Genomic DNA, 18,443 nt, shown 5'->3' with positions numbered 1-18,443 from the left:
TCAAGCTCTTATCTTTGGCTCGTTGCGTCACAACATCAGTTATGGTTTAGCAATCTGACAGACATCTGGTCAGACAGATGCATCTTCTGTGGATATGATTCAGCCTGGCTAACCACAGGATACAAAACTTTGGGAAGGAACTAGTTTATGTAAGGAAATGAAGTATTTTGCCAGTAAGGTTTGCTGTCTTTTCTTTATAATGAGAGGATGCAATGCCATTGTGATTGTACATATTTTTAAACCCAGAACTAATAATAAACAATATGCTTTATACCTACTGCATACTTGAAATCACTTTCACACAGATGCATTTCATTAGCATCAAGGTTTGAAACCATTTTATTTTGTATGCGTGCGTAAATGACCGGTCACCTAGCCGTCATAATGAACGTCGGTATCTGAGCAGCTCTCCTCCAGTTGCCCATGGGGGATGAGGGTGCAGGCGTAACAGAACATTTCCACGTCCCTCCAGCACCCTGGGCAGTAGACGGCCAGGCAGCCAGATGATGGGCACTCTGCGACCCTGCCGGCCCTCTGGCTCTCCTGACACACCCAGCACCTCCGCTGCCGGAGGCCAAGCCTCTCCAGCCAGGAGAGTAGACCAGGAAACATCTGAATAGGGAGGGGGGGGGGGGGGTAGAGGGAAGGGAGGGACACGTCAAATCATTACCATTCCAGATGTCACCTTTCTGCAGTACAAGTGTTGTGACATTTCGATGCATTTAGCACGCCAGTATTGCTCAGAGAGGGGGAGGAAGAGAGAACGAGGGAGAAGGAGAAATAGAGAGAGAGAGGAGCGGGTAACATTGGGTTCCATTTCATTTCTATTCCGTGAAAGTTTCCTCAATGGGTCACAGGACATGGAGTGAAATGGGCTTTCATTAGAGCAGAAAGGAGAAAAGAATACTCCAGTCAGTAAACACAGCAGGAAGGGCCTGGCCAGGATGGTGGGAGGGAGCTGTGTTTGTTTTGGTTGGGCTTGGTGGTCACCCCGGGAGAGTGTCAGCAAGTTAGACTCAAAATAAGAGCCTGTCATTGTTCATGAGACAGGGTTCATCCAAAAGTCCCCTTGTCAACAATTGTATTGATGAAAAGAGGGGGATTTCAAAGATGAATACTCTTTGAATGAGAAGATTTCAGATCATGTTATTGCTTTGGATAAAAGCGTCTGCTAAATGAAGAAATGGAAATAAATGCAAAACGCAAAAACCCTACAAAACACAAACTGTCACAATATACCAATGCCTTCAACTAAGCGCCAGACAGTTGGTTTAGCTTAAAGTAATAAGATGGCCTGAGGTGAAGTGAACCTTCTAGAATGATCTTTGTTACATACTGATTTGTGTGACTGTCCCAGCCTCATGAGTCGCCTGCGCTGGCGGTCTATGTATGACATGCGCCTTTGGATCTGCAGGTTGTAGAGGAACAGAGCACGCCTCTTCTCCCGCTGACAGCAAGAGAAAGAGAGAGACAGAGAGAGAGAGAAACAGAGACAGAGAGAAGGGGGCAACATAAGGGGAGGGTTAAACTCACTTAAGGGTTAAACTCAACTCAGAGGTTGATGACTTTTGACTTTTTTGTTTATAATATACCATACATATTTTTCATAATGTATATACTTATATTTTACAATATATGTTTGGCCAGCTTCCCATTGTACATTACTAAGCCAGAAATGGATGACTAAGAAGATGATTATGTACAGTAGATTGCTTTTCTAGCAAAATTGAAACAATTCCATCTGAAGTTCCAGAGTGAGTGACCAGAGTCACTCTGACCATCAGCAACCTAGCCTGAACAGAGGGCTGGGCTGTATTGGCCAGATTCATGACAAACAGTCTGGAACCACAGGCTGGATTTTGCTGGACTTGATGTTCGGTGGTCGACAGTGAAGCCAAAATATTCTTCCGCTTTGACAACATTGCTGTTCTTTCTCACACGCTGAATTAGCAGCAGCTTCGTTTTGCTCTATCTGCAAAACGAATCCCCCTTAGACTTCGGTGGAGGAGGGAGGGGGTCTCATAACTGCAATGACGCTTCAGCTGATTCAGGCGGAGCAGGAATAAAGAGAGTAATCCATCATGTTCTCTCTCCTTCCCCTCCCTCCCTACGTCCTCTCTATGCTTTACCTCATCACCGTTATCACTCCTCTCTCCCTTTTTCCCCTTACACTTCTTTCCCTCTCTCAAACAGTTTGCTGAATGTATTCCTATTTCTGCTCCCCCCTCCTTGAATACTTCCCTCGCTTCCGAATTCTCCCTTTCCCCCCACAGAATACAAAGTTTGATTCTCTTTCTCACTTTCCTTATCCTTCGATCGATCCCCTATTTTTCGTGCTTGCGTGTCCTCCGGCCCTTTCCTCCACCTTATTAACACCAGAATCATCCTCTCTCCTCCTCTCCACACGACGTTGAGAATGTTGGGGGCCGTACACATGCTTAGTTCTTAGGATACATTGAGAGTTAAGGCACACCCCACACCAGCCCACACCTTGGGGACCACCCTAAGTCCTGACACAATTCAAACCCTGATCAAGACCCCTTCAATCGGATCTGTACACTCCCCTCAATACAAACAGTGAGTAGGCTGTCAGCCTCTACGCCCCCACAATAGAGTGTCTAATGCTATTAGATTAATCCCCTTTTAGCTCTGCGCTGCAATACCCGGCACAAGAGCCGGTGGATTTCTTCGGAGAGGTGGGAGGGAGCTAAGAGTTACATTCCCTCTATGTACACATTCTACTAAGCCTTTCCAACCCAGTGAAATGTGGATTTACATGCTTTGCTGGTTTTTTTTGGTTGCACACCCCACGTTTAGAAAAACAAAATGTGGCCCGGGAAACAAGAACATTCTGGCGCCGATGGTGGTGTTAATTTCATTAAACCTCCTGTTGCTTAATTGGGGGCAATTAAATGAAATGACGGCCCAACAAGTACTTGCAAACAACAGATCTAGTTGCCACAAAGGCTTTAGTGTCAAATTCTTCACAAACAGCGTATGCAGTGACAGAGAAACGTTCTGGTAAACAACGATTCGTTTTCCTTTGCCTTTCTAGTTGGCTGCTGACTCAGCAGCTGATCCAAATTCCCCTCCACATATCAGTAAAACATCTGTGAGAACCACGGGGAAAATCCAGCATTTGTTTGTGATTTCCAGACTTATGGTAAATATCAGAAATAGAGCACTGATATTTTTTTGCCGCCGCATTGTATGCTATGTTTATTTGGACGGGGAGGGGGTTCGACAGACAGGACCCCGGTGATGTTTGCTCAAACCTTCCTGTGCCAATTCCATGGAGGCTAGAAAAGTTTAAGAAAAATAACCAAGCTATGTTTGGAGAAGCTGGCTATTTAAATGAGATGACCAGGACCAGCACCAACCATCTGCACACTGGTTTCAAGCTACAGGAGGTCTAATGAAGCTGTATTGTGAATGAATCACAATGGGTCTCCTAAACCAGACGTGATGCGTTTACATAAAATGTGATGTTGTATAAATGTTTATTTTATGGAAAGCTTTCAGTAACATGCACTGACCCAGTACAACACCGTATCACTTGGGGATCCTATACTATGATCAAGGCACCAGTGTGAACCCCTTTCTTTAATCCAAAATGTGAAAGCTTAAAGTGAGAAGAAACTTGAGTTGTGTTATGAATAAAAACCAACCAAAGTTTACAGTGGAGTTCATGGATTAGTGTAATAGCACAGGAACACGTTTCTGCAATTAACACCTTTGAAGCTGCGGATGAATATTGCAGCACACGTTTTGTATGTAGCACAATCCTACTAATTACTGTTAATCTGGAGTCAGATTTCAGAGCATTGATTGCATGACGAGTTACAGTATAGGTACATGACTAGTTACAGTATTGGCATGTGACTAAGTGTTAACATAAGAACGACAGTATATCACCACAGATAGATACACTGTAGTTCTACCTGCAATGCACATGTGCATGCATCAAAATACTTGATTGTGTGTATTTACGCAACATTGAATGTACAAAGGTAATGGTCATTTTGGCTTCTACTCACGGGCATTGGTTGACAGTGTGCGCGCAAACACGTGTGGGCGTGCTCTCACCTTGGGGAAGTAGAAGGCTGCGATGACCCTGCGCAAGCGGTTGGTGTACACCTGCAGGCAGCACATGAGCGCCATCATCAGGAGAGGCACGGTACTCCACAGGTAGTCCTCTGTCGTCAGGGCCCTGGGCTGGGGCAGGCAGTCTGGGGGCAGGAAGAGGGATTACTGCACACCTCGTCCTACCGGTTCAATGTTGGTGATAATGAAATGCGCATCGAATCCGTTGAATCCGATTGGTGGCTTTGGCGACAAGACGTTCAGGAAGAGGAAGAGAAGTAGAAGAGGAACAAATGTAGATTTCTGTGTCACTTTAATACTGTACAGTTAAGTTCTAAGTCCTCTTACATTCTTACATCCTCTTAGATTTTGAGTTCTGCCACATAAGCATGAAGCGTGTTTAGAATTAACAAGAAAAGTCTAAAGTACACTACATTTACCCTCTGATCATTTACTACACTGGTGATGCATTTCGTGAAATGACTACTCACATTCCGCAACTGATTTGACTGCTGTGGTAATGATGAGGAAAGTTATACTGTAGTTTACATGTGCATGGCTTGGACATGTGAGACTGTGTGTGTTTGTGTGTGTGTGTGTGTGTGTGCTGTCTGGCAAAGACAACAGAAGATCTGAACGTGGTCCAGACCAGGCTGTCCACTAGGCCTTAATAGGCAGATCAGAGAGCCCTGATCAGATTAGCTCCCCAGCCAGACAACACAGGCCATTAACTGTACAGAGTTGGCTGGCCACTGTGTGCATTAGAACAAAACCAACACCCTCGCACACACACTCACAGACAGGCAAAGACACACAGAATGATAAACACACAGACACACACACACGCCAAAATCCCTGAGATGACGATAGGTCTGGACAGAAGATTTCGTAAATCTTCCCTTCTGGCATCAGGTCCTCTACCTGTGGACACGGGACTGCTGGGATGTCACTTACGTTCGTTAGTAGACTGCATGTTCATGTTGGAGGAGGTGTTAAAGGCTCCAATAGACTTCCTCAGGAGCTTCGCCATCATGGACTGTCCATCCACCTTGATGTCTATATGGTGACTGCCTAAGGAAGTGGCATGATGAATGTGTTTATTAGGAACACAGTGCTGGATGGTTTCTTGCTGGGGGACACACCACAGGATAATCGGGCCGATTTTGGCCCTTCCGACAATCTTAGGTAACATATGTCCCGATTATCTTGATGGTTCCGCAGATGTTTCCTTGGTGTTAGGTGTGTTAAGAGTGACCACACACTGTAGGAGCAAAACGGTTAAATCTAGGATTTTTTGTCCTCATGTTTGTGGTCTCTCACAGAAAATCTTGTAAGATTAAAAAAATGGTATAGTGTGTCCCCAGCATTAGACCAGTGGTGCCCAACCCTGGCCCTCAGGGCACCCCTGTCCTGCCTGTTTTAGATGTTTCCCTGCTCCAACACACCTGATACAAATGCATGGGTCGTTATCCAGCTCTGCAGAAGCCTGCTTATGACCATTCATTTGAATGAGGTGTGTTGGAGCAGGGAAACATCTAAAACAGACAGGAAAAAAAGGAGGCCGAGGGCACAAGGTCAAGGCCCGTGTGTGCGTGGGCACTGTCTGCGCACTCACTGGTGAGGGAGAACTCTGTGGAGGTGTGTCTGCGGATGATGTCGAAGATGTGGTAGAGCATCAGGTCCACGGCCAGCAGCACAACCACAAACACAGCCACAGACAGAACCTGCAGCAGGCCCAACGCCTGGGCAACACAGGGAGCGGGAATAGTCAACGAATACGTTCTCCAGCTCGCGCCGAAAGCCCCCATGGGGATATTTCCCAAGGTTAGAATCTGGGTGAAACGAGGTTAGACTCCACCCTGGAGGGAGGAACGCACCACTTGTTTCAGTTCGCTGGAGTGTATGGCCGGGCTCAGGGGGTTGATGAAATCCCCTCGCTCAGCTCTCTTCAAAGGCAAAAGGTAACGTTTGCCCTAAAATCAAGCACATTTCAAATGATGAATTTCAAGGTTGAATGTTCAGACTCTTTACTGGTCATCATGGGCCATGAAAAGCTAAAAGCCTGAGACCAATATTCGGTCCTGAGAAATTGGACCTTTCAGAGCGGCTTGAATGTACTTTTAATGTGACCTACCGCTGTCTTCCTGCGGGCGTCGATCTGCCTGAAGTAGGTGGTGATGTAAATGTTGTCAAAGCGAATGTCCTGGCTGTACTGACAGGCATATCTAAACGCCCTGTAGAGACAAGGAGGAAGACGTCAAGTATCTTTCCATCTGAACACACACCACAATAAAACCCATCATGACTGTTGAATATGAGATATGCAGAAGTATCTCTGTCTGTGTGGGTCTAGGTGCGTGTTCATTTGTGTGTGTCCGTGTGTGTGTCTGTTTGTCCGCGTGGGTGTGTCTGTGCGTGTGTGTGTGTGTTTGTCTCACGAGGTGAAGACGGTGAGAAAAGTGAATGAGAGGAGGAGCTGGACGATCACAAGCACTTCATCCAGGACTGCCCTGGTCTCCTCAAACGACTGACTCAGACTCTCTGTGAAGGTATCCTGTAGGACTGACACTCCAAACACAGCTTCCTGTACTGTGCTCTGTACAGTATGGTACAAACACAGCATACATACGCATACACAAACACACACACAGCATAAGTTGGAAAGTTCAAACTGCAGAAAAGGAACTGGTATTTGACATGGGTCTGAAAACATAGGACCGTATTTACCTTGAGGACAACTTTGGTGCTGAACTCTCTAGACAGCGTGTCAATGGAGAAGTTCAGCGTGTCAAACGTCTTCCCAAAGTTCTTCTCAACAGGAATCTGATCTCGACACCAAGGAGTCATGACTGACAGAAACAAAACAACTGCTCACAAAAAAACGCAACTTTGACTCACTTCGAGTTGATTGTCATCGAATGTGTTCCACTTCCAACATCTTACCTCTCATGGCATCACACAGGAAGTGGAACTTCATGGACACGCACAGGATGTGGTTGATGACCGGGGCCTTGATGGCGTCCATACACTCCTGCCACTTGACGTCGAACCACTTTTGACAGCGATCAATCCCTTCCTCCACCACATCTGGGTCACGGGGGCATTACAAAAAACAAAAACAAAAAGTAAAAAAGTAATCTTCTTCTTGATGGAACTTTTTTAAAGATGCAGAAGACAGTGAGCTGGACTGACCAAAACACAGCTGTCGCACAGGTAACACTCACAGTCACATCGCATCATCGTCTTGGCCGTGTACATGTCTTGGGAGCTGTTGCCAGCAGCAACTGGCTCTGGTTTGGTGTTGTCGTAGCCATACTGGCCCACAACCTCGTCCCGGATATTCTGGAATCTCAGGCTCACATTCTTGGCTTCCTCCAGGAACTCCTTATTGTCATCCTAAACAAAATGGAGGAATGTCAGAAATCACAAAACAGTGTACAGTGCAAACACAGTTGGCCATCTCTATGGCCATGATGTTCCTATTAAGCATTGTTTGTATCAGTAAAGTTACCTGTGGCCTCCCTGCCTCACTTACCATAATGCCTTGCATCACCTGCATGAAGGGGTCCATCACCACCTTCCACATCACCTTGCTGTGCTTGATCTGCAGCTCGATGTTGCAGCCCATAGAGAAGGCCACATCCTGGACGTTGCGGTGGATGTTGGTGATGGGGCCTGGTGGATGAAGGTGCACAGACACATACAGCAGAGATACTCAGGGATACCTTGTCACATGTGAAGCCTCAATAAATCTAAAGGCCTATAGGCACACTGCTGGTCCAGTATGTTCATTTATAAAGCACCTAGTCTGAACAGTCAACAATGGACCAAGGCTATTCTAGCAACCAAAGTACCATAAAAATGTGTGAGTATAATATTTTCCCCACAAATTCTATGAATGGTCTCAGCAACACAGCATGGATAATATATACTATATATATAATACATAGTATACATATCATATATAATAATATATTATATATATCATACATACTTTACCATTGTACAGGCCAAAGAGAACAAACAGCATGAGGTAGGCCCTCCCCCGAGAGCCGAGGATGCTGGGAAACATCAGAAGGGATGAGCAGCGGAAGAAGGAGGAAAATGCTCCTCCCAGAATGCACACAGCTGCAAAGGTCACACACAGGGCCCTCAAAGAGTTTCTGTGTTGCTTTCATACTTTAAGCTGAACTTTAAAGTATTTTGAACAAACATTGACATTAAACATTCAGCTCAAAGGATGTCTGTCTCTGCTCACCAACAAAGGCATATCCTGCAACAACCAGTTGTACAGTGGTCATTGGGAGGTTGTGAAAAAGACCCAGAAATAACCCTGGAAAAACAAGATTAAGACATATTTGTATTTTTACATTAAAGGGGTCATGGGTGTGAAACGGTTAAAATAGACTATTCATACATAATTATGAAACTTTACCTGCACCACTCACAGCACCGAAAAGCGCTCCAAGAAAGAAACGAGCGATAGGAAATTCATCTGGCTGACTGAAGAGAAACAGGTGGGCAAATTCAGGCAGGATCCTTTTACTGATCCTCTCCAAGACTGAGGGGCAGGGAGAAAAGTTACTTTCTGTAAAATGACACATCAAATGTACTTTTTTTTTAAACCTAAAACTCCATTGATGTTCCCTACTAACTTGAATGTGGTGGTTTGAGGCTTTTCAGGTATTGTAGTTGAATCCTTGTTGCTGCCATTACCACCAACTCTTCTATGTATTTCCCTTTTTACGTGTTTATTGTTGTAAAGAATTTCCAAACATTTAAATATTTATTCTCGAATTCAATTGGTTCTATAATCTATCCTATCAATTCAAAGTTGTGACTTCATAATCAAACCTTTAACAGTGTAGGTTCCTGGGCCTTATTGCTACATCCCGTTTTGTAAACAATTTTTGTATTCGTAAATATACAATGGGAAAACCCAAATATTTTCCTATGATAAAATGTAGCAAGACGGTGATCGTGTAAAGCGATGGAGTCTCGTAAAGACTTGCTGAGAGGGTAAAAAGTGAAATTAGGAGGCTAATGTCCAACATAGCGCACACTCATCATTTCGCCAATTTATCGTAGCTACTATTAGTAGGCTACAAAGTGGTTCACTTTGAAAGTAGGCTAACATTTTAAAATGGCATCCGACTGTTAAACAGGGTCTCAACCAGTCTTGGACGGAGCTTTCCCTGGCGTCGACGAAAAACCGGACTGCGACGCAAACCATGGTTTCAAGATGTTGTGAGAAGTTTTAATGGGTTCATCTTCGGCCTGTTCCTAGCAGCTGTGTATGGCGTTACTGTGCTCTTCGTTCAAAATCAGGAGCTCTGGTTCTGCGTCTACACCACTGTCGCCATCGCATTCATGGCATCATTTGGCATGGGCCTTTCTGTTCGAGTGCGCTCAAATGTTATGCTCATGATGCCGATGCTATGTTCAGGTAAGTAGCCCTATAGGATTTCACGTTTTACGCAGCTTAAAATATTAAATACACTATTAAATCTCGCCTCTTACAGTAATATTGCAACATTACTATTTATCTTCGTCTTATAATAAATACCAATGACCTTACAGTTGATGTAACAAAGTTTTTGTTTTGTTCTCAGATAATGGCAAAAATCTCCTCCTCTTCCTCATCTTCTCCATGGTGATCCAGGGGCCAATGTCCAACACCCTGGAGAACTTTGGGCGAGCGGCAGACAGTGTGGTGTGTGGTGCAGAGCTGACCATGAATCAGACCCAGGAACTGATGCAGAGAGCAGCCACACCACTCTTCCGTGAGTTGTGCCTACTGCCATCCAGCTCTGATTCACATCTCCCTCTCGTTCTGTTTGTGACCTCTGTAGTTTATTGCAAATGTCTCCTTGAATTAATCACTTAACTGTGACGCAATGGGTCGAACATGAGGCTTATTATACAATTGGAAAATGCTTTAAACAGACATGCTCAGATTTGGCATTTCCCTTTCAGCATGAGAGAACGCCTGTTTGTCAGTCTTCTCATTGATGTGCTGACGTCTTTGTTGCCCTCTAACAGCTGTGTTGGACAAGATTAAAGACATCACCAGGAATGCCTATTCAGTGGCTAGCAGGGTTCAGAACTTCATCCAGGCTTTGACTGACTCAGTCCAGCATGTTGGTGAGTAGGAGATTAGTTCCAAGAGCTCCTTTGTTAAGCAGGAGGAGAATGTGAGTGTGTGTGTATCTGTGTGTGACTGAAAGTGTAAAACCAAAGTAGTAAAAGTAAATATATACTGTGTGTGTATGTATATATATATATATATAGAGAGAGAGAGAGAGAGAGAGAGAGAGAGAGAGAGAGAGAGAGAGAGATTTTATTTATTTTTAACCTTGGACTTCTCTTAGCTCGCACTCTTAGAAATGTGCTTCACTTCCTGGCTGGCATCGGCGACGTGTGCAACGACAAGCTGGGCACACCGTACACAAAGTGCAACAAGTTGTTTGATGATGCCCGGGAAGACTGCATGAACCTTCTGTCTATATTCAACTTCCTGTGTCACATCGTGGATGGGTTCCGCCCCCTGTGTGGAGTATCTCGTGGTTGGTTCATGATTGTCATTATAGGTTTCAAAACGATTCCAGTAAACTCACCTGACATGTCAGTGCATATTGGGGTTGGCATTGCACTACAATAAACATACACAGAACAGGCACTCGGTCCCTCAGCTGCTGGCAGCAGAGTTTGCGTAGCTGCTTGGCACAGTCGAGGTAGAAAATGATGTTGATGATGATGACTTAACATTCAAATCTCAAGTAGCCTTGACTGTAATAGCGCCTGCCAGGAAGACTTTGACCCTGGGCTGCTGATGCACACACACAGCTGTGTCAATAGAACGAGGAGTGGAAAAGGTCGGGGAAGCCCAGATATATTACCAACACAAACTATACAGGAGGGTCTGTGCACACGAGTGTGTGCTGGGCAGACACTCATTCCATGACAGAGACGCCGCCGCGTACACTGCAATAGAAACCTGACCTCACACTTTCAATTGAATTCCAGTCGTTTTGGGGGTGTGCTAGGGGCCAAAGGGCTGACACCTCCCACTCTCTGGTTTCCTCTCCCAATCCCCAGGAGAGGTGTAGCTGTGAGTCAACGCTCGCTTCTCTGTCCTCCCCTCGTTTCCCCCCTCTCCTTTCTCCTCACATTCTATTCAAGTGAATTATTGTTTCATATCCTCCTCCTGGCTCGCAGGCCCGCCAGCCAGGCAGCCAGCCGGGCACTGACTTTCTAATCCAAACATGACCCCAGGGCAGGGCTGGAGATAGGAGAATGAAGGGAGGAGAGGAAGTTAGAGAAAGCAAAGTTAAAAAGCCATTTCCTCACCCTTTGGGCCGAAGCAGAACACTGCTGTGAGCAAATAGTAAGCTGCTAAATTCACCAGTTTGAACTGGAGCTCGTAAATCAAGACATTAGTCTTTCTTTTGGCTGACCTGACACTTGGCTCTTACTTGACTTGTCATAATGGTTTGCATGGCTATTGTTAAGCCAACCCACTGCCCTCTTGGGTCCAAGTATGTTTGGCATGATTGTGAACTCATTCCATCCATCCTTCTAGTCATCCCTTTATATTCCTGAGCATGCTGAAAATAATCAGACAAGTCTGCAGAGAATGTCACAGAAGTACCTCAGTACCTCAGTATTTAAAAGCATGCCGAGAATGATGGTTTGCTCATCCAGATCGATTTTCAGTCAGTTGGTGGATGAGGACTCTGTTCACATCCCTTCTGTTTCAGTGGGCCAGTTGTTCTGCATCATCCCCTCCTACGTTGCCAGCCACCTAAAGGAGAGACTGGAGGCCCGTAAGTTTCACAGCTACACGCTGTGTACATCTGGACATCACTCTGATCCTGCTTACACAATTGTCTTGTGCTACAGAGAACTTTGCTGCAAAAAGAATGCATTTGTTTAATGGATTGTTATAGTACCTAGAAGCATGATATTTACTGGAGGCATCGCCTGTTATTACTGCCTTAACTGCCTTATCAATTCACTGCAGATTAAAGCCTTTGCATACCTCTTATATGAACTCCATGTTTTTAGAAAAACTCATGTGGTTAGAGTGAGCAATTCCATATCTCTTGCAAGTAGTGAATGTGTTGTTTATGCAGGTTAGTCCAGGAGGCCATTTCAAATATCTCTAACGTCAGCTGTTGTCCACTCCAGCGACAGCTGCTGCCTTGGATAGGATCAAGCAGGAGTTTGAGTTCAACATCTCAGCCTCCGTGCACTTCGACATGAGCTCGAACAGCAGCCAGTCCATGCAGCAGGTGTCCCAGAATATCCTGAAGGAAGTGTCGTCGGGGCTAGGCCACTTCCAGGAAGCGGTGGGACTGCTGGCTTACGTGGGCCTCGTCCTCATGCCTCTCACGTACCTCTGGTGAGTGTCTCCCCCCACACGTGGCAGACAAGTGTGTGCGTGTGTGTATGTGTGTGGGGGGGGGGGGGGGTTTGTAACAAGTGGTGCAAAGTCTAAGAGCGTGCGTGCGTGCGTGTGTGTGTGTGTGTCTGTAGGGCTGTGCTCTACAAACACAAGTACCTTCAGCAGGACAACTTTGACAACAATTACATCTCCAAGCAGTTTGAAGAGCTGGACCTGAAGATGGGCAGGGAGGGCAGGCCAACGGTCCTCCCCCTCAACAAGAGAGAAGCCCGCATCTACATCAAAACTGGTGTGTGTGTGTGTGGTGGTCAAGGACAGATACATTTGAATTCTTGGTGCTGCTCCTCAGCCACAATATCTGTGATGGAATCTGATGTACCCTCATGAAATATAACTTTCAAATGGATGATGATGTAAGTCTCCATGATATATCGAACAGTGATGGGAAGACAAACACCAGCGCAGACTGTACAGAGGCCGAACATCTACTTTTCTGTCTCCCCCTCTCAGGTGCCATGTACCTGACATCCAGGGAGAGACGGGTGGCGGCCGTTGGCACCATCTCCGTCCTCCGCCATCTGGTCCTGGGGTTCATGGTGGTGGCACTAGACCTGTTGGTTTACTGGATGTTTGACTTGGTGCACCACCAAGCCCAGGGAGACATTGTCACCAGAGGTACTGGAGAGGAATGGAAGTCATGTGCAACCCCCCCCCCCCCCCCAGTGGTTTCAGAAAACACCCTCAGATATTTCAAGACTGTTACATCTACAACTCTCGTGTGTTTTTATCTTTCCCAGCGCCTGTTCTCGTCGCGGTCCAGATCAATGGGACAGGCTACGCCTCCGACATCTTAAAGGACATGGTGTCTTCCTTCGACGTCCTGCAGAAGGGCAACATCACCGTCCTGAGCAAGAAGTGCATCATGCAACCCTCAGAGCCTGACTATTCAAAGTACATTCTCATAGGTAAACTTTCCATTTCATGTTACCGCCTTTCATTGGACGTTTCACAGCATTTTTGATGACAAATATCCAGTTCCAGGATTCGGTTGAAGACTAATGAGCCAAACGGCTTGTTACTTGTGTCGCTTTGAAAAGAGAACGCATTCTGTTTTATAAAAGCAGAAGTTTCAGTGATTATTGACATTTGTTGTGAAACACTGACCTCTAGGGGTTGAGACTATCAAGAGCATATTCATTGTCAATGTACCATGGTTGAATCTTCTGTTAACTGAGGACACAAATGTACATACTGTTGTAATCAGCGTACCTTATTTCTGTACAAGAAAATAATCAGTTCAAATCTGAAAATACACGTCCGTCATTTGAATCGGAGTGGTTTAAACGTTTGTCAGTATCTTGAAAGGTCGGTCTTTGTCCAAATTCCTCCTTATCTTAGGATTCCTTTATGGCCTCACCCTGTTCAGTGTTTTGGCTGGCAGCTATGTGAAGCGTCTTAGGAGCCTGGTGTGTGCCAGATACCACCCCAGACGAGAGCGGGTAAGATGCCAGCAGCCAATCAGCAGACCCATGCATCTGCGAAATACACTGGAAAGCCTTAATTAAGCTGTATGTTTGGATATGAATTAGCCATGCTACTTAACGTATGCCTTACTTAAATGCCTCTTGTTCAAATTGTTGAGGTACTGGCTTTGTATGGGTGGGTGGTCTTTTCCCTCATCACCTAGTTCAGGGTGACCCAGTGTAGATGCTGGCTTTTGTTTTTCAAAGTTGATTTGATGAAGAAAATATATTTGTGTCTAAAAAAACATTCAAACAAATCCCATTCACATTTAAACTACCACAGGGAATGCTAGGATGCACAGGTAGCCTAGATGTGCTTGAGTACATATTTCACAATGGCTCTTCCACAATGCACAAAAGGACGTGTTCTGCCTCAGGTTGCCAGTGGGAAGCTATGTGTGCTCTGTTGAAGGAGACGGAATTCCAACCATGTCTAGAATGGAATCTGTTCCAGGACTTTGGGAGGAAGCAGGCAAGTCTGCACTTCTCTGCCGTCCAGATGTGCATGTGTCGTTGGACATGTAAATGCTGACCGGGGAATGTGGTTTCTTTAACAGGGGTTGTTTTTGACAAAGTAGCTTTGCATACTTGGTTCATTTATTTGGAAAAGTTTGAGCCGAGAACACCAGTATTTTAGTGTGTCCCTGTAGAACAGGGGAACATTCGGTAGAATAGCACAACATACTGAACCACTAGGGGAACACAGTTTTGATTGAATCAAAATGGTTCCGGTTTATCCAGTATTTGAAGTTGACATGAAAGCCTCTTAATTTGGAAAAAATTTGACTACTTGTGGAGGCATGGTTTGTTAAGTGACAAAGTATGTGTCATTTTGCTGTCAATGTTAAGATCTGTGCCAACATTGCAAGATTCGTGTTGCCAAATCTTACTCAAAACAACAACCCCACAAACTATCTGCGGAATGTGAAGTTACATCGAAACTTCTTTGACAAAAATGATGATACCTAATTGACATGTTGCTACCTGTGTGTGTTTCTTGAGGAATTGACTGTGTGTCAGTCGTTTCTCTGTTTAGCTTCCGCAGCTTGTGCTGCGGAAATCCTTTTTCACCTTTAGTGTTTTGCCGTGTGGATTAAACCAAAAATATTAAAACATTTTGTTCAATTTGTAACCTTCATACATATGACACGTAAACCAGTCTGGAGCCGAGAGCCCTCTGGCTAAATGCACTACATGGCATGTTCATCAGCCTGCATTTATCTCTGTCAGGGTGTCAAAGATAATCCCTCCTCAGACCTATAAAGTCTGAATCTCACGCAAGTAGACACTCCCTTTTTTCCCCACAAACAATGTAAACAAAGCAACGCTACTTAGCCTCCATTTTTCCCCTCCGGCCTAACGGCTGTCCCTCTGCCTTCTGTGTGTTTCCAGGAGAGAGTCCGGCTCCTCCGCGGTCGTATCTTGAGTCAGCGCGAGTCCCTGTGTACAGCTCTCCTGAGCTCTGTGGCCCGGAGCAAGGCAGACGGGGCTGGGGCTGGGGCCGGTCTCCTGCACACGCTCATGCTACGGTACAAAGGGCCGTGTGGGCTGGAACCGAGGGGTGGAGTTGCTTCATACAAGTGTTCAGTCCAGTATCCTCACGCATTCATAGTGAAGGCTAGCAGTTTTACCACAGAAAGGCTCGATCACATAAAAAAGTGACGTAGAGCATGTGCTATAGATCATGTTGGGTCGAATCCCTCCCTGCCATAGCGTGTATAGATATTTGTATTGTACAAAGGGACCTGGATCAGCCCAGCCCCACTGACGTAAGCTGTGTGTTGGTGGCTGTCTAATCCAGGGTTCCTGGAGGATCCTTCCTGGCTGAGCTCCTGGGTGTGTCGTCTGTCTCCTGCATGGCATGTGGCAGGGGAGGGGAGGGCCGGGACGACTCCCACATGGTCACCTGTTCCACTCCACAGTGTAAAGGTAGGTCACATGGTTGTCATGACTCATGTAAAAGTGGAGAGGACAGAAGCAAGCCAGGAAAGGGCACCCCTTCTATCGGGACTTTGTTTTGAAATGCGCAACTGGAGCTTGCGACCCAGGTTTTGGGTAGCTCTCATAGGAGGGAACATGGCCTTAACACTCAGCTCAGCTCCAATTGTATGCCATTTTCTATGAAAGCATGGCTGTTCATCTACATAGGGCACTCAAACTGGAGTTACAGTTTAGAGACTAGACCAGTCTAGTCGTCACCTTTTCCCACAGGAGGGTATTCATTAAATATTCAGATGTATCTGTGTTCAGAAAACAGGTGGAGAAGTTGGCAATGTAAAATGTAAACGCAAATGCCCCACTTGCTAATGTTTAGATATTGTACAACACTTTAACCAGTTGTGTCATGAACTTGTCTTAATGTGTTCGAGGGGCAGGTTGAGACTGTGTACTTTTAGGGTGTTTCCTCCTGACAAATGTTGACTCAGCAGGTAGATGGCAGTCTGACCTGGAAGGGAGCTTTTTATGTTTTTCAGTCTCACACTTAAGGGTTAATGACTCCACCATTCTTTTTTACACCATATTTGACAAAGAATGACAATACGGCCGATCCTAAGACATTTTGCAGTGTCAAATGCAACGGGATATGAAAAAAAGCTCTCAAATATTCCATTCTGTTTGGACTGTGGCTGCATGTTTTCTTCAAACAGCATTTATGTATTATTATTAATATTATGTATTATTATTATTTACTTTTTAATATTTTTTGCAAAACTGTTAAACCAAATGTTCATCCTCTTGAACCCTCCCTTTAAACGTGCAACAGGTTTGTACTGTACGCAGTGTTTCCGGAGCATGAACAACATCTGTGCAGTGTGCATGGGGCCTCTGACCTTCCAGGAAGACTGCCAAGAGGAGCTGTAAGTCTTAAACACGTTCTTAATGATCCGCCAGCTATAAGGGTATACCTGATTCAATCACAAACAGAATTTCCCATTATAATAAAAGTCACCCGTCGTGGCCTGCTGCTGCAGGGATTCCAGCGACAACGAGCACGTGAGCCTGTGGACCGCCGCCCTGGCCTCGCCCCACATCACCGAGCGGCGTGCGCGCAAGCTGATGAAGAGGACCATCTCCATGGAGATACGCCGCCGGTCGTGGGCGGAGATGCCGGGAGTGTCCCCAGTCCCTGGGGGGAGCGGGGTGCTGTACCAGAGGACATGCAGCTCCGTGACACTAGGACACGGGGGGGACAGTGACAGCGGCGGCCACGTCAGTCCATCCAGCGACCCGGACTTCAGGTAAAACAACAGCGTCATCATTATCGTCACCTACACCATGCCTGTCCTCATCTGTAGCATCCATAATCACCAAGTGACCAAACTCTCCTTTACTCACAAAACAGAAAACTAACAAGACCATTGGCGTGCGGTCGATTGTACCCTGTCACCCTGAGTTACATTAACATTTAGTCATTTACATTACAGTTACCAGGATCGCTCTGACTCGGAAGACCCTGACCCCAGGCACTTTGACCCCAGACGCAAATACGTCCACAATTTGATTCCAGCCACTTTCTCGGACATCTATGTCACTGGAGGAGTCAGTTGTCAGACTTCAGAAAGTGACTCTTCAGACAGTGACACTTTGTTTCAGTCCCTCTCTTCGGATGCCAGCAACCACTCCAGAGAGGAACCACTACAGACGGTCACAGTCCACAGTCTGGCCATGACCGCAACCGTGCCCTGTGTCAGGGATACCACCAGAACAACGGCCCCAGCCAGTCCTACTCCAACGAAGGATCTTGAGTCTGGATTCAAGACCATTAATTCTATCCAGTGAAAGACAAAAACGGTTACAGGACCTCTAAACTGGAGTGGTAGCATTCTGCTAGACTGCAATAGTCAGTGCATGTTGTAAACATCATCATTAAAACAGGAATTTTTCCATTGAAGCAGGCACTACTGTGTGTTGCCCAATTCCTTAGACGTTCTTGTCAACATCAACTGAATGGGTGTCTGATAGAAAGCATTTGGATTTGAAACGTGCTCCAAATTGGATCTAGAGTTTCGAGTACTATTGTTTGACTTTGATTAAATGTCCATGACATTTCCTCTCTGGTGTGGTTGGAATTTACATTTAGTCATTTAGCAGACGCTCTTATCCAGAGCGACTTACAGTAAGTGCAGGGACATTCCCCCCGAGACAAGTAGGGTAAAGTGCCTTGCAAAAGGACACAATGTCATTTTACACGGCTGGGAATCGAACCGGCAACCTTCTGATTACTTGTCCAAATCCCTAACCGCTCAGCCACCTGACTCCTGGAATGTGGAGTAAGAACCTTCAGCAGGGGGCCTGTCAAACCCACAGCTGATGACAGTTTTGAAGATCAATGGCTTCACTATCTACAGAGTTTTGTCTCAAAGTTGATGGAGTTTTTGGCAGAAGACTTTGGAAAACTTTTCCAGACGCAAATATATACAAATTCAACC

The 18,443-nt window shown here is 45.6% G+C and overlaps 2 protein-coding genes across 3 annotated transcripts; one reads left to right on the top strand and one right to left on the bottom strand.

Annotated features, from left to right (window-relative positions):
* Positions 1-310: 310 nt before the first annotated feature.
* On the bottom strand, positions 311-8,875 carry dcst1 (DC-STAMP domain containing 1). Its single transcript, XM_084706692.1, has 16 exons — positions 8,739-8,875; positions 8,519-8,644; positions 8,342-8,416; positions 8,083-8,211; positions 7,619-7,758; positions 7,308-7,479; positions 7,027-7,170; positions 6,811-6,932; positions 6,522-6,679; positions 6,218-6,317; positions 5,961-6,056; positions 5,699-5,825; positions 5,038-5,154; positions 4,087-4,229; positions 1,337-1,447; positions 311-612 (listed from the first exon to the last, which is right to left on the bottom strand). Exons 1-16 carry the CDS (start codon positions 8,794-8,796, stop codon positions 373-375), a joined length of 2,058 nt encoding a protein of 685 aa, XP_084562818.1. The 5' UTR covers positions 8,797-8,875; the 3' UTR covers positions 311-372.
* Positions 8,876-8,920: 45 nt separating this feature from the next.
* Positions 8,921-18,074, top strand: dcst2 (DC-STAMP domain containing 2). Of its 2 annotated transcripts, XM_084706670.1 has the most exons (16): positions 8,921-9,102; positions 9,249-9,529; positions 9,696-9,866; positions 10,126-10,227; positions 10,455-10,649; positions 11,844-11,909; positions 12,274-12,487; positions 12,622-12,779; positions 13,001-13,165; positions 13,288-13,455; positions 13,889-13,989; positions 15,406-15,542; positions 15,815-15,942; positions 16,778-16,871; positions 16,986-17,252; positions 17,439-18,071. In XM_084706670.1, the coding sequence occupies exons 1-16, from the start codon at positions 9,074-9,076 to the stop codon at positions 17,791-17,793; spliced, it is 2,631 nt and encodes an 876-aa protein (XP_084562796.1). In that variant the 5' UTR covers positions 8,921-9,073; the 3' UTR covers positions 17,794-18,071. The 2 variants fall into 2 exon arrangements, with proteins under 2 accessions (XP_084562796.1, XP_084562806.1); XM_084706680.1 differs by lacking the exon at positions 10,455-10,649 and having other exon boundaries at positions 17,439-18,074.
* Positions 18,075-18,443: the final 369 nt, after the last annotated feature.

The sequence above is a fragment of the Hypomesus nipponensis genome, chromosome 2, assembly GCF_054491055.1.
Source record: "Hypomesus nipponensis isolate SF chromosome 2, ASM5449105v1, whole genome shotgun sequence".
Lineage (NCBI taxonomy): Eukaryota > Metazoa > Chordata > Actinopteri > Osmeriformes > Osmeridae > Hypomesus > Hypomesus nipponensis.
This window is presented reverse-complemented; position numbering and strand designations above follow the sequence as displayed.

Excerpts from the sequence above, each read along its gene's own strand:
- dcst1 (XM_084706692.1), bottom strand. The coding sequence starts at position 8,796 with ATGGCAGCAACAAGGATTCAACTACAATACCTGAAAAGCCTCAAACCA. Across the intron at positions 8,645-8,738 it reads CCTCAAACCACCACATTCAA|TCTTGGAGAGGATCAGTAAA; the intron begins GTTAGTAGGGAA and ends CCTGCCCCTCAG. Across the intron at positions 5,826-5,960 it reads CCAGCGAACTGAAACAAGTG|GCGTTGGGCCTGCTGCAGGT; the intron begins GTGCGTTCCTCC and ends TGTGTTGCCCAG.
- dcst2 (XM_084706670.1), top strand. The coding sequence starts at position 9,074 with ATGGAGTCTCGTAAAGACTTGCTGAGAGG. Across the intron at positions 9,530-9,695 it reads GATGCCGATGCTATGTTCAG|ATAATGGCAAAAATCTCCTC; the intron begins GTAAGTAGCCCT and ends TTTTGTTCTCAG. Across the intron at positions 17,253-17,438 it reads TCCAGCGACCCGGACTTCAG|TTACCAGGATCGCTCTGACT; the intron begins GTAAAACAACAG and ends TTTACATTACAG.